General features: G+C 48.9%; 1 protein-coding gene across 4 annotated transcripts; it reads left to right on the forward strand.

Moving 5' to 3' along the window:
• Positions 1-1,267: 1,267 nt before the first annotated feature.
• On the forward strand, positions 1,268-7,357 carry NFKBID (NFKB inhibitor delta). Of its 4 annotated transcripts, none has more exons than XM_023762352.1 (10): positions 1,268-1,443; positions 1,875-2,092; positions 2,357-2,547; positions 2,628-2,733; positions 2,840-2,986; positions 3,090-3,141; positions 3,258-3,406; positions 5,429-5,545; positions 5,894-6,058; positions 6,185-7,357. In XM_023762352.1, exons 1-10 carry the CDS (start codon positions 1,371-1,373, stop codon positions 6,251-6,253), a joined length of 1,287 nt encoding a protein of 428 aa, XP_023618120.1. In that variant the 5' UTR covers positions 1,268-1,370; the 3' UTR covers positions 6,254-7,357. The 4 variants fall into 4 exon arrangements, with proteins under 4 accessions (XP_023618120.1, XP_023618121.1, XP_006098707.1 ...); XM_023762353.1 differs by having other exon boundaries at positions 2,402-2,547; XM_006098645.3 differs by having other exon boundaries at positions 1,269-1,443; positions 2,402-2,547; positions 6,653-7,357.
• Positions 7,358-14,124: the final 6,767 nt, after the last annotated feature.

The following is a 14,124-nucleotide window of genomic DNA, read 5'->3' on the forward strand; positions in this document are numbered from 1 at the left end:
CAGGACTGCGGGTGGGGGTGAGTGAGACTGGGGTCAGGACTGCTGGGTGGGGGTGAGGGGCGGTGAGAGGGCGGCGAGCCGGACCCCGGGCCTGGGAGAGGGCTGGCGGCGGATCCCTTCCCTGGAAATCCTGGCGGCACTGAGCGCCTGGGGCGTGTGGTTTAAATTCAGCCACCGGTCTCGGTGGGCAAGGTCGGGCCGGCCGCAGGGTCTGCGGGAGAGGCCTCCGCCCCCCGCCTGGGGCTCCCGAGTCGCCCTCCCCACCGCTCCGTCCCAGCGCCGTGGCTGAACGGGAATTCCCCGCGCGTGGGGATTCCGCGAGCGCCAAGCTCGGCCGCCCGCCCCGCCCCCGAGCGACACCTGGGCGCAGCTGCGGGGAGGAGGAAGCGGAAGGTTCCTTGCGTGTGCGCGTGGCGTCAGCGCGTCGCGCGTCAGAGCGTCGCCCGCGAGCTGCTTCCGGGTCTGGCTCCCCTCCCCCCCCCCCGCGCCTTTAACTTTCTCCGCTGGAACTCGGGAGGGTGCGGACCTCCTGGGTCGTGCCGGCGAGGCGTCGGGAACGGGGGCTCCCGGGTCCTGGGAAGGGGCTGCTAGGCTCGCGGACTCCGAGCCCGAGGTGGGGCGGGTCGGCCCCTGCATCTCCGATGAGCTAGGTCCTAGGGGACTATGGCTGATGGTTACCCCAGGAGAGCATCAGGGCAGCTTCTTGGGAAGAGAGAGGTTGGGAACCTGTGTCCAGGCTGTGATGCCCGACCACCCCCGAAGCCTCAGGACTGGGAGGCCTGGAGGGGGGAATTTTTCACGGAAGTCGTGGGGGGATGCGCAGAGGGACATCCTCCTCCCCCCGTCCCCAGTTTCCACGACGCTGGTGGAAAGTTGGCTCAGAGGGGAAAGTGCGGAGCAAAAGGAAGGAAACAGCGGAGGCGGGCGCTGCACCCGAAACCTTAGATGGGTCTTGGAGTTCTCAGGCGACATCAGTGTGCCAGTTTTTCCGTGCGGGACGGCGAGGAGGGTGCCCAAATCCCCGTCCCCAGCTTGTGTTCTGATGACTTCTCTCCCCTCTACACCCCTTCACCCCCCCCCCCCCCCCCCCGGAGGGAGCCGGAATGGGCGGAGCCCCCTGCCCCCCGCAAAAAGGGGAAAAGCGCCTGGGAAGAAAAAAAGCGCCCCCAAAAAAAGCCTTGACGCCCGGGGGGCAACCGGGGAGGGCCTTGAACCGTTGCCCCTAAAGGCTCGGAGGCCCTGGGCGGGGAGCAGGGGCTTGCTGGCTTCTCAGGGATGATGAGAGATGTAGTGCTGATTTAGACATCCTAGAGCTGGGGAATGGATGTTGAAGAATCTCCAGAGAAATTCAACCATGTTCCTTTTTCCCTATGTCTCTACAGGGACAGTTCCCACCTCCCCTGGCCCAGCCCCTGACTCCATCTGTGAACGAGGGTGAGGTTGGTAAGTCTGGAAACTCACCTGGTTCCTTTAGCTCCCAGCTCCAGCTTCCCTCTGGGACTCACATCCCCACTCTTAGAACCTTGGGGAACGTTAGGAGTCAGGCCCTGATTCTTGCCAGGACCCAGTGGAAGTTTGATCTTCCAGAGATTCTCTGCAGCCCAGTAGTCTATGCATATGGTCCTTTGGTGCCCAGGGACCTCCAGCCTTTCGTATTCTGGGAGTCTAGACCCTCAACCCCTCAGCATCCTAGGAGTCCGGGTCCCAGAAGTCCAACCTTCCAACCCCTTGGTGTCCCAGAATTCTAGATCCTAGAAGTACTAGCTTTCAGTACCTTGGGAGATTCCAGGCCCTCACACAGGTCCTCCAGCCTTGGCTGTGACTTTCCTAACTCTGGTAACCAGGCCCGCCCCTGCTCCTCCTCTCACATGCAGGCCATACTCACTTCCCAGCCCACCAGGAGGCTGTGGGTTCTGGACTTGGCAGCCTGGCCCCCACCACAGGCTTTCCAGACTGGAGCCCCAACACCCTTGCTGCCTACACAGACAGTGCCTACTCTTATCCTACTTCTGCTGCTGAAAGTTTCCTGACTTCTGACTTCTGCCCACTCTCGGACCCAGGCCAGCCATATCCATTTCTCCTGGGGATGGAGGTAAGATACAGAGTGGGAACAGAATGCTGAAGGGCCCCAAAGTTCCCAGTTGCCTTCATGCAGCATTATGAGTTGTCTGGGGCTGGGTTAAGATCCCATTCCTCAGATAGGCAAAACTAAGGCCCAAAGGTCTAAGTTCACTTGGCACAGATGGGACACACAGCCACTTTACCTGGTACTCTGAATATGTATGTGTGTGGTGGGATGGGTTGGGAAGAGGGACTCCTCAGCTGACTGACTCTCCTCACCACCTGCACCCTTCAGGACCCCCTGGATACCCAGCTTTATGTAGAACCTTCCCTGCCACAGGTGGGATCCTGGAAAGGTTCTGGACTCCCCTCAGGACCCCCACAGTTACCCTCTTTGGTCACTGGACCATCCCTCGACTCAGCCCGTGCTCAAATGCTGGCCTTGGGGCCACAGCGGCTGCTGGCCCAAGACGAGGAGGGAGACACGTGAGTATAGGGGAATAGAGTCTGTGGGCTCATGGCCCGGCTGGCCATCTGTACTAACTACTGTTCCCACCTGTCCTCAGGCTCCTGCACCTGCTGGCAGCTCGGGGGCTGCGTTGGGCAGCATATGCTGCAGCTGAGGTGCTCCAAACATACAGACATCTGGACATTCGTGAGCATAAGGGCAAGGTGAAGGCCAGGGGCTTGGATTACTGAATCTGAGGGCAGAGGGTCTGGGGGTCTGGATTCCTGCGAGGGGGCTGGGGCTCAGTCTGACTTCTCCTATCACCTGCAGACTCCTCTCCTGGTGGCTGCTGCTGCCAACCAGCCTCTGATTGTGGAGGATCTATTGAACCTGGGAGCTGAGCCTAATGCTACTGACCATCAGGGACGTTCTGTCTTGCATGTGGCTGCTACCTATGGCCTCCCAGGAGTCCTCTCGGTATGGCTGTGGTAGATGGGGTCATTGATTGCCCAGATTCTGGCTTCTAGGACTGGGAGGCCTGGGGAGACCCTAATCTAGCTCTTCCTTCTCTTCCTCCCAGGCTGTGATTAACTCAGGGGTTCGGGTTGACTTGGAAGCCAGGGACTTCGAGGGTAAGTTGGGTTGTGGGCAGGGCGGATGTGGCAGGTGGGGTTGGGCAGGTGCAGAAGGTGGGGCTGGGCAGGGTGGGTGCTCCAGATGCAGAGCCCTCACTATCTTCATTCTGCAGGACTCACCCCCCTCCATACAGCCATCCTGGCTCTCAATGTTGCTATGGTCTCACCCGACCCCTGTTCCCGGGTGCTGAGTATTCAGGCCCGAGACCGGCTGTCTTGCGTCCAAATGTTGCTGCATATGGGTGCTGATCACACCAGCCAGGTGAGCTGGGCTACGGGAAGCCAGTCCCTAGGAGGACTTGTGGGATGGGGGCACCTGGATGCCCAGGGGCTCCAAACAAACACTGATGTTACCTCTTCCCAGCTGCGTGTCCGGGAGCACATTACTTCACTTCTTTGTGCCCCAGTTGTCAACTGGAAATAATATTGTTGACCTGAGCTTATATTTATCAAGCACTGAGTTTCATAGAGTATTGAATTCTCACAAACACCGTTTGATGCATGTGCTGTTATTTCTCTGTTTTACTGGTAAAGAGACTGAAGCACAAGATGTCAAAAATCTTATAGCTTGTGAGTGTCAGAGAGGAGATTAGACCCAGGAAGTCTGATCCCAGAATTGAGCTCTTTATTATATATTTACGAGCTAGCTGAGAGAATTAAACATCCACATATCGCTTTTGTTTTTTTTTGTTAAATTTTAACACAGATAAAGTACAGAAAATAGTATAAGGAACTCCATGTACCAAGCAAACATCAATAACAAGCAACTCATAGCCAGTCCTGCCCCATCTATTCCTCCACTTAGCTATATTACTTTTAAGCAAATCCAAGCATATAATTTTATCCATAAATATTTGTGTGTCTTTAAAATAACCCTTAACCTTAATATCATTATTCCACCTTAAAAATAATGAACAAGCCCTAGCCAGCTTGGCTCAGTGGATAGAGCATCGGCCTGTGGACTGAAGGGTTGAGGGTTTGATTCCAGTCAAGGGCATATGCATTGGTTGCGGGCTCGATCCCCAGTAGGGGGCGTGCAGGAGGCAGCTAATCAATGATTCTCATCATTAATGTTTCTATCTCTCCCTCTCCCTTCCTCTCTGAAATCAAAAATATTTTATTTTATTTTATTTTTTTAAAAAATATATTTTATTGATTTTTTACAGAGAGGAAGGGAGAGGGATAGAGAGTTAGAAACATCGATGAGAGAGAAACATCGATCAACTGCCTCTTGCACACCCCCTCCTGGGGATGTGCCCGCAACCAAGGTACATGCCTTTGACCGGAATCGAACCTGGGACCCTTGAGTCTGCAGGCCGACGCTCTATCCACTGAGCCAAACCGGTTAGGGCAGAAATCAAAAATATTTTTAAAAAATAATGAATAATTTCATAATGTCAAATATTCTAGCTTTATTCAAATTTTGTTTGGCTCTAAAGTGACATACATTTATTTTTTTCTTTAAAGAACCCCCCACAGATCCAAATAAAGCTCACATATTGCCATATGTTTGTTTGAATATTTTTAAAATTGATTTTAGAGAGAGGAAGGAAGATAGAGAGAAACATCGATTGGTTGCCTCCCACTGGGAATTGAACTGGTGACCATTTGGTACACAGGAAGATGCTCAACCAACTGAGTCACACCAGCCAGGGAGCAATGATATATCTTTTAAGTCACTCTTAATATAGAGCTTCCCCCTCCATCTCTGTTTTCTCTTCATAATTTATTTGGTGAGCCAACTAGGTTGTTTTGCCCTGTATAAACACCTAACATTTTTAATGTTTATTATTATAAACTCTTTAAAGGCACATATTAAAGTTTCATTGTGGAAAATGGCTTACTTTACTCCAAAATGTGAGAACAGCTTAATATGGAAATGGATACAGGCTTAGTTTAGTCCACTAAGTAATGTTGCTCAACTCCCATCCTTGTAATAGATAAAGTACCACCCATATAGGATGTAGGTACAATTTACTATGCTTAATAGAATGTTGGGTGGCCAAGGCAGCTGCTAGCCCAGAGAACACCTTGGAGGATTAGAAAGAAGCCTTTTTCTTAGACACTTGGGCTGGAAAATTATCTTAATAAATGTAAAGTTCTGTGATTTGTGTGATGTGAATGGCACTCCCTTAAACTTTTGTATAGTGCGCAGTCCATACAACTGTATAAGGCACCCCTGGGTACTTACAAAGGAGAGGCAGGGTCTCTACAGGCTCTTGGGCTCTGACAGGAGGCCTGGGTGTGAGGACTGGCCTGACCTCTGCTATACCCCTCCCCACAGGAGATCAAGAGCAACAAGACTGTTCTGCATTTGGCTGTGCAGGCTGCCAACACCGTCCTAGTTCAGCTGCTGCTGGAGCTGCCACAGGGAGACCTGAGGGCCTTTGTCAACATGAAGGTAGGGTCCTAGGCTAGAATGTGGAGATTATGAGAGATATGGCAGAGAGAGCAGTGGGATGTTGGGGTTCCTATGGGCTGTGACCGTAGAGGGGACATTGTATGGGACCTGGATGGGGACTATACAGGTTGTGACGTAGACTGAGATGATGCATAGTACATAGACAGAGGGGTGTGTGTAATGTGGTTGTGGAGGGAGGTTCTGGAATGTGAAAGGGGTGTATGGGATGTCTCTGTGAAGTGAGAAATCTGTGCTGTGCTGTGGATGTGGCAGAATATGAAGTGTGGTGCTGAGGGCTCAGGTTGGCTGAGTCTGAATCCTTATCAGTCCTCCCCTCATTGTCCCCAGGCCCATGGGAACACAGCCCTCCACATGGCAGCTGCCCTGCCTCCTGGGCCACACCAGGAGGCCATAGTGCGCCACCTGCTGGCAGCCGGGGCAGATCCAGCATTGCGAAACCTGGAGAATGAGCAGCCCATCCACTTGTTGCGGCCTGGGCCGGGCCCTGAAGGGGTGAGCATTGAGTGACCTCTGACCTAACTGGGTGAACCCCTGACCCTACACATTCCTGACCTTAGAGGTAATCTCAGAAGGTCACCTGAACAAACCCTGACTTCAAAATGTCACCTCTTACCCCAGGTTTTGATTCCTTACCTTGTAATGGTGACTCCTCTTGACCTCTACTTAAACCCTGACCTCAACATATGACCTCTACTTCCAACCCTGAATCCTGACCTCAGGGAACGACCTTTGATCCTCAAGTATGGCCTCCAATCCCTTGCCCATAACCCTGAGTCCTAATCTCAAAATGGGACTCCTGACCCCCAAATGGGACCTCTGGCCCCATGTCTCTACCCTTCAACTCCCAGCCCTCAATGCAAACCCAAAGGAGGGAACTCCCAACCAGCAACAGCTTCCCTTCATCCCCAGTTCTGGCTCTGAGCCTTTTCACTCTCAATTCCAAATCTTGACTCTGAACCTCTGATCTTCAAACCCAACTGACTCCACTCAACTTTCCTTCTTTAACCTCCAACTTCACCAGCTATGCCTCCCCCACCTCTCCTTGCGACCTCCAAGACATCTCTCTCTGCCTTGTCTTGTTCACAGCTCCGGCAGCTATTGAAGAGGAGCCGCGTGGCACCCCCAGGCCTGTCCTCTTAGGACTCAAAACCCAGAACCTGGACTGATTTTCCAGTCCCCACCGTCCTGTGGGACAGCCAGCGTATGCTAATGTTGCAAATCCATGATAATGTATGTGGAATGTCCTGCCATTGGGGTCTTACATTAAAACCTCAAAGTGGCTGCTGTGGTGGGGGTAAACAGTCCCCAATATTTGGGGTGATGTACTATCCCTCTCCCACCCACAAGGAGCCCCCTTGATGATTTCTGTGAAATCGAGGCCCCTTGATTGTTTCTGTGAAACACCCTGAACCCCTACCCCTATCCTCACTTAGCTCTTCACACCTGGAACCTGAGATGCAATTCCCCTACATGATACTTGGGGCATCCCAAAACAGCTCCAAGTATCACCCCAATAGAGTTCTTAAGATGAACCCCCAACCTCTTCAGGTCTTTAACCCTAGGTCCTACTGCTTTCTAATTCAGAACTCACCCAAGCCCCTATCTCGGACCTTTGCATTTCCAGTGAATCTCTTTATGAAATTCCCTATTAAACTCAATTTGGGCCCGGCTAGTATGGCTCAGTGATTGAGCTTTGACCTGTGAACCAAGAGGTCACCAGTTTGATTCCTGGTCAGGGTTCTCAGTAGAGGGCCTGTAGGAGGCAGCCAATCAATGATGTTTCTCATTGATGTTTCTATCTCCCTCTCTAAAAATCAATAAAAACAGATTTAAACTCAATTTGGACTAGAATTGTTGTCATCTAATCTCTGGAGGCATTGGTGTTGGGGAGTGGCTGTGGTGCCTGGCTGAGAAGTAGTGTTTGGGTGAATGTGCCTGGGTGGCAGCATGTAGCAGGTACTGTGGGTGCTAAGTCCATATCTCGTCTCCCTCCCCCTATCAATACATGGTGGTTTGAGTACCAGTGCCAGCACATGAAGCTTTATCTGGGCATTCTCCGACCCCTGGTGCCTGCTATGTCCCAGATATGAACATGGCAAGCCTTCAGTGCCAGGGAGTACATGCAACTTCCCACTCTAACGGCCCTCAACCAGTGACGGTATATAAATACTCCAGGTCCCTCACCTCTCTGTTGGGACAACTCAAGTGTGTGTTGTACCTGGCTCTCAAAGTTCCCCAACAGAATAATAAGCCCCAGGTCCCTACAGAGGTTCTGGCTTAATAACTTACCGTTTCTTGGCTACTTTCCCTTTTCTGTGTTACTCCTGCCTCCCCTACCAATGTTTGCCTTTTCCAAATAATCTCAAATCTTTGCCTCAGCATCTGCTTCTGGAGAAACCCACACTAAGAAAAGATCCACAATGTCCTTGTACACCTGTTCCACAGCCTCTGCTCTGGCCTCCATCCCACTCTCATCACTCAAAGGGTCCCACCCCAGAAACCTTAAAAATTTTTTTAAAATATATTTTTAGCCCTAGCCAGTTTGGCTCAGTAGCTAGAGCGTCGGCCTGCGGACCAAAGGGTCCCAGGTTTGATTATGGTCAAGGGCACGTACCTCAGTTGCAGGCTCCTCCCCAGCCCAGGCCCTGGTTGGGGCTTGTGCAGGAAGCAACCAATCGATATGTTCCCGAACACATCGATATTTCTCTGTCTTTCTCTCTCTTCCACTCTCTCTAAAAATGGAAAAATATCCTCAAGTGAGGATTAAAAATATATATATATATATATTTCTTTTTTTTATTTATTTATTGATTTCAGAGAGGAAGGGAGAGGGAGAGACGGATAGAAACATTAATGATGAGAGAGAAACATTGATCAGCTGGCTCCTGCACACTCCACACTGGGGATCAAGCCCACAACCTGGGCATATGCCCTCACCAGGAATAGATCCGTGACCTCCTGGTTCATAGGTCAATGCTCAACCACTGAGCCACGCCAGCTGGGCTCTGTTTTCCATTTTAATTCTGCTCTGATTTTTATTTTTTTCTTCCGTCTACTGACTTTGAGCTTTGGTTCAAATGTCAGGTTATTTTTAAAAGATTTTTGTTGTTAATTGAAGTAAACCTGTAAACTTTCCTCTTATTACTGCTTTTGCTGCATCTCAAAGACTTTGATATGTTGTAATGTCTTTCTTATTTTTCTCTATGTATCTTTTGATCTCTTATTTCTTCTCAATGATGAGAGAGATTGATTGATCGGCTGCCTCCTGCACCCCCTCACAGGGGATCAAACCTGTAACCTGGGCATGTGCCCTGACTGGGAATCAAACCCATGCTCAACCACTGAGCTATGCTGGCTGGGCTGATATTTCTTTATTGATTTTATGTTTGAATGATGCATTTATTGCTGTCAATGGTGTATTTAGCTTCCCTACTATAATTGTATTTTTGTCAGTTTCTTCCTTTAAGTTCTGTTAGTAATTGCTTTATATATTTTGGTGCTCTTGGGTTGAGTGCATATATATTAATAAGTGTTATGTCTTCTTGATATATTGTCCCCTTTATTATTATAAAATGTCCATCTTTGTCTCTTGTTACCTTTTTTATCTTGAGATCTATTTTGTCTGATATAAATATGGCTACATCTGCTTTTCTCTGGATGCCATTTGCTTGGAGAATCATTTTCAAACCTTCACTTTGAGTCTATGTTAGACTTTGTAGCTGAGATGGGTCTCTTGAAGGCAGCATATAGTTGGATTTTTTGTGTGTTTTTAAAATCCAATCTGCTACTCTGTGCCTTTTAATGGTGAGTTCAGCCCATATAAATTTAGGGTGATTATTAATATAAGAGGATTTCCTGTAGCCATTTTGTCTTTTTTTTCCTGGTAGCTCAGTGTCTCCATTGTTTCTTTTCCTTTGTGTTTCTGTCTATAATTTTAGTTTGGTAATGTTGTATGATTTTTTCCCCTCCGTTTCCTCTTTTTATTTCTTTAATGTTATGTGTCTTTTTTAAAAAAAAATATATTTTATTGATTTTTTACAGAGAGGAAGGGAGAGGGATAGAGAGTTAGAAACATCGATGAGAGAGATCGATCAGCTGCCTTCTGCACACCCCCCAGTGGGGATGTGCCCGCAACCAAGGTACATGCCCTTGACTGGAATCGAACCTGGGACCCTTCAGTCCACAGGCCGACGCTATATCCACTGAGCCAAACCGGTTTGGCTAATGTTATGTGTCTTAGTTCTAGATTTTATTTTTGTGGTTACCATTAGGTTTATTAAAAAACGTTTCATATGTACAATAGTTATTTTTATTCTGATTGCACCTGTACAAGTTCAGTGTCCCCCCTTTTATGTTTTTATTACCATAAGTTATCCCTTCTTATGCTGTGCATTTATTTCCAAATTGCAGTAGTAATTGTCCTCTCTTTATTTTAATACTTTTACCTCTTTTAACCTTTATTTTATATTTCAGTGCTTAATACCCTATTATGAACAAGAGTTGCAATTTCCTGCTTCTGTCTGTTAGTCATCTTACAGTTTTGTGTCCTTCTGTCTTTTTATTTCAGGTAAAAGAGCACCTTTCAGCATTACTTGTAATGCAGGTAAATTCCCTCAGCTTCTGTTTGTCTGGGAAAGTCTTTATTTCTCCTTCAGATCTAAAAGATAAATTTGCTAGCTATCTTTTTCTTGGCTGGTGATTTCTCTTTCAATATTTTGAATATTTGATTCCACTCTCTCCTAGCTTGTAGAGTTTCTGCTGAAAAATTTGATGATAATCTAATGGGGTTTCCTTTATAGGTGTCCATCTTCTTTTCTCTGGCTGCCTTGAGAATTCTTTCTTTGTCATTAATTTTTGACAGCTTTACTATAATGTGCCTTGCAGAAGGCCTTTTTATATTGTGATAATTAGATGTTCTGTTAGCTTCTTTGTCTTGAGGTTCAGTTCTTTCCATAGTTTTGGTGAGTTTTTGTCAATTATTTGTTTGAATAGGCACTCTGTTCCTTTCTCCTTCTCTTCTCCATCTGTTATACCTATTATTTTTAAATGTTTATTTCTAAATTACAATTTACACTTAATATTATTTTGTATTAGTTTCAGGTGTATAGCATAGTGGTTAGACAATCATATACTTTACAAAGAAAAGTATATTTCTAGTACCCACCCAGCACCATGCAGTTATTACAATATTATTGACTATTTTCCCTACACCGTATTTTACATCCCCATGACTATTTTGTAACTACCAATTTGTACTTCATAATTCCTTCCCTTTTTTTTACTCAGTCCCCAATGCCCCTCACCTCTGGCAGCTATCAGTCTGTTCTCTGTGTCTACGAGTCTGTTTCTGTTTTGTTTATTCACTTATTTTGTTCACAAGTAGGTGAAATCATGTGGTATTTGTCTTGCTCTGACTGACTTATTTCACTTAGCATAATAACCCCTAGGTCCATCCATTCTGTTCCAGATTTCATCCTTTTTTATGGTCAAGTAATATTCTATTGTAAAAATGAACTACAGTCCTAGCCAGTGGATAGAGCATCGGTTTGCAGACTGAAGGGTCCCAGGTTCGATTCTGCTCAAGGACACATGCCTGGTTTGCGGGCTCCATCCCCAGTGGGGGGGTGGGTACAGGAGGCAGCAGAACAATGATTCTCTCTCATCATTGATGTCTCTATCTCTCTCTCCCTCTTCCTTCCCTCTGAAATCAATAAAAATATTTTTAAATAAGATGAACTACAACATTTTTATCCACTTATCTATTGATGGGCACTTGGGTTGCCTCAATATCTTGGCTATTGTACAATGAATATAGGGGTACATATAGTCTCTCAAATTTGTGTTTTGTGTTTCTTCAGATATATACCCCAAAGTGGGAATACTGAGTCATAAGTAGTTCTGTTTTTAAATTTTTGAGGACCAACCATACTGTTTTCCATAGTGACTGCACAAATCTGCATTTCCACCACCAGTGCACATCCTTGCAAAGAACAAACTTGTTTGTTCATTTATTGATGACTAGGGACCCAGTGCACAAATTCATGCACCTTGAAAGGAACTGTAGGCCCCAAGGCTGCGGTGGGCACAGGGGTGGGTCTCGGCCCATCCTCTGCACCCCCACCCGGCCCCTCCAGCCGTGGCCCCTGGTCCCCTGTCTGCTGGAAGCCCTGCTCCTGCCACCGCCACTCCCACGTGCTGATGGCACCAGCCCCGTTCGCACCGCTGATGGTGCGAAGCAATTGGGGTCCGGCGCCATCAGTGACTGCTGCCCTGATCGCCCCTCAGGAGCAGGGGGAGATGGAAAATCCCTCAGGGGCAGTTGGGGCTGGCAGCCGCTGCTCGCACCCGCTGACGGTGCCAAGCAATCGGGACCGGTGCTGAGCGCCGGCAGCGGGTGTGAGTGGCAGCTCTGGAGCCAGCTATGGGTGTGAGCGGGGCCGGCACTGGCAGTGGGTGCCAGTGGCAGCTGCTGGCCCCAATCAACCCTCAGGAGCAGGGGGAGGTGGAGAAACCCTTGAGGGACGATAGGTTCTGGCAGCTGCTGCTTGTACCCGCTGACAGTGCTGAGCAATCAGGGCCGGCGCCAGGCACCGGCAGCGGATGTGAGCAGGGCTGGCGCCAGCAGCAGGTGGAAGCGCCTGGTGGAACCCTGGCGTGTGGGAACAGCGAATTTTCAGTAACCACCAGAGGCTTGCCCCAATGACAGCGACTGGCACCCTACCTTGGTCTGGCTCCCCCGCTCACCTGCTCCACCATCCCGCCGCGGCTGATGCCTGCCATGTTCCGCGCACGCCCCCTGGTGGTCAGTGCACATCATAGCGACTGGTTGTTTGGTTGTTCCGCTCTTTGGTCTATTTGCATATTAGGGTTTTATATATATACTAGTGGCCCGTTGCACGAAGATTCGCGCAATAGGCCTTCCTTTCCCTGGCTGCTGGCACCGGTTTTCCTCCGGCACCTGGGACCCAGGCCTTTGGTCCGGCCACAGCAGTGAGGCATGGCTTCTCCGCTCCGGCTGCTCCCAGCCCCTCCTTTTTCCCCCAGCTCCTCGAGCGGAGCCCAGGGCGGGCTGGAGGCCTGGGTCTCCCCCGGCAACCCAGGCCCCCAGCCACTTCTTGAACGGAGTCCAGGGCCCTGGGAAGCTTGGCTTCCTCCGTCGCCGGGAGCAACCCAAGCCTCCTGCTCACTCCAGCTTTGTGGCCACCGCCATCTTCAGTCTTCCCTCCGTGCCTGTGTATGCAAATTAACCACCATCTTTGTTGGGTTAATTTGCATAGTCGCTCTGATGGGCTGGTGGGCATAGTGGAGTGACACCAATTTGCATGTTTCTCTTTTATTAGTGTAGATATAGATAGTCATTTTGTCAGGTATGAGGTTGTATCTCATTGTGGTTTAGTTTGCATTTCTCTGCTGTGTAGTGACATTGAGCATCTTTTCATATGTCTATTGGCTGTCTTCTTATCCTCTTTGGAAAAGTGTCTCTTCAGGTCTCTGTTCATTTTTTAATTGAATGTTTTTATTTTTTTGGTGTTGAGTTGTATCAGTTCTTTATAGATTTTGGATATTAATCCCTTATCAGATGTATTATTGGTGAATATGTTCTCCCATTCAGTAGGTTGTCTTTTCATTTTGTTGATGGCTTCCTTTACTGTGCAAATTTTTCTTAGTTTGATGTAGTCCCATTTTTTTAATCTTTTTTTGTTTGTTTCCTTTACCAGAGATGATATAGCTGAAAAAATATTTCTAAGAGAAATGTCAAAAAGTTTATTGCCTATGTTTTCTTCTAGGAGCTTTATGTTTTTGAGTCTTACATTTAAGTCTTTAGTCTATTTTGAGTTTATTCTTGTTTATGGTGTAAGAAGGTAATCTAGTTTCATTTTTTTTTTTTTTTTTTGCGTGTATCTGTTCCATTTTACCAATACCATTTATTCAAGAGACTGTCTTTGTCATTATACTAGAGGCCTGGTGCAAGAAATTTGTGCACTGGTGGGGGGGTGTCCCTCAGCCCAGCCTGCACCCTCTCTAATCTGGGACCCCTCAGGGGATGTCCCACAGGGATCAGGCCTAAACCAGCAGTCGGACAACCCTCTCACAATCCAGGACTGCTGGCTCCCAACCGCTCGCCTCCCTGACTGCCTGATTGCCCCTAACCACTTCTGCCTGCCAGCCTGATCACCCCCTAACCACTCCCCTGACAGCCTGATGGACACCTAACTGCTCCCCTGCTGGCCTGGCCGCCCCAAACTGCCCTCTTCTGCAGGCCTGGTCCCCCCCAACTGCTCTCCTTCCCTGCAGGCCTGGTCCCCCCCAATTGCCCTCCCCTGCTGGCCTGGTTGCCCCCAACGGCCCTCCCCTGCAGGTGTGATCCCCCCCAACTGCCCTCCCTTCTGGGCCCAGTCACCCTCAACTGCCCTCCCCTGCAGGCGTGGTCCCCCTCCCACTGCCCTCCCCTGCTGGCCTGATCGCCCAAAACTGTGCTCCCCTGTTGGGCCGTCTTGTGGCGGGCAATCTTTTTGACCACCATGGGGATGGCCATCTTTTTTTTTTTTTTTTTTTAA

The sequence above is a fragment of the Myotis lucifugus genome, unplaced genomic scaffold, assembly GCF_000147115.1.
Source record: "Myotis lucifugus unplaced genomic scaffold, Myoluc2.0 scaffold_244, whole genome shotgun sequence".
In the NCBI taxonomy this organism is placed as follows: Eukaryota; Metazoa; Chordata; class Mammalia; order Chiroptera; family Vespertilionidae; genus Myotis; species Myotis lucifugus.

What these genes read in the sequence shown, in the direction of transcription:
- NFKBID (XM_023762352.1), top strand. Translation starts at nt 1,371, where the DNA reads ATGTCTCTACAGGGACAGTTCCCACCTCCCCTGGCCCAGCCCCTGACT. An exon ending in GGAAGCCAGGGACTTCGAGG is followed by an intron (nt 3,142 to 3,257) that starts GTAAGTTGGGTT and finishes TTCATTCTGCAG; the next exon opens with GACTCACCCCCCTCCATACA. An exon ending in GTGCTGATCACACCAGCCAG is followed by an intron (nt 3,407 to 5,428) that starts GTGAGCTGGGCT and finishes CCCTCCCCACAG; the next exon opens with GAGATCAAGAGCAACAAGAC.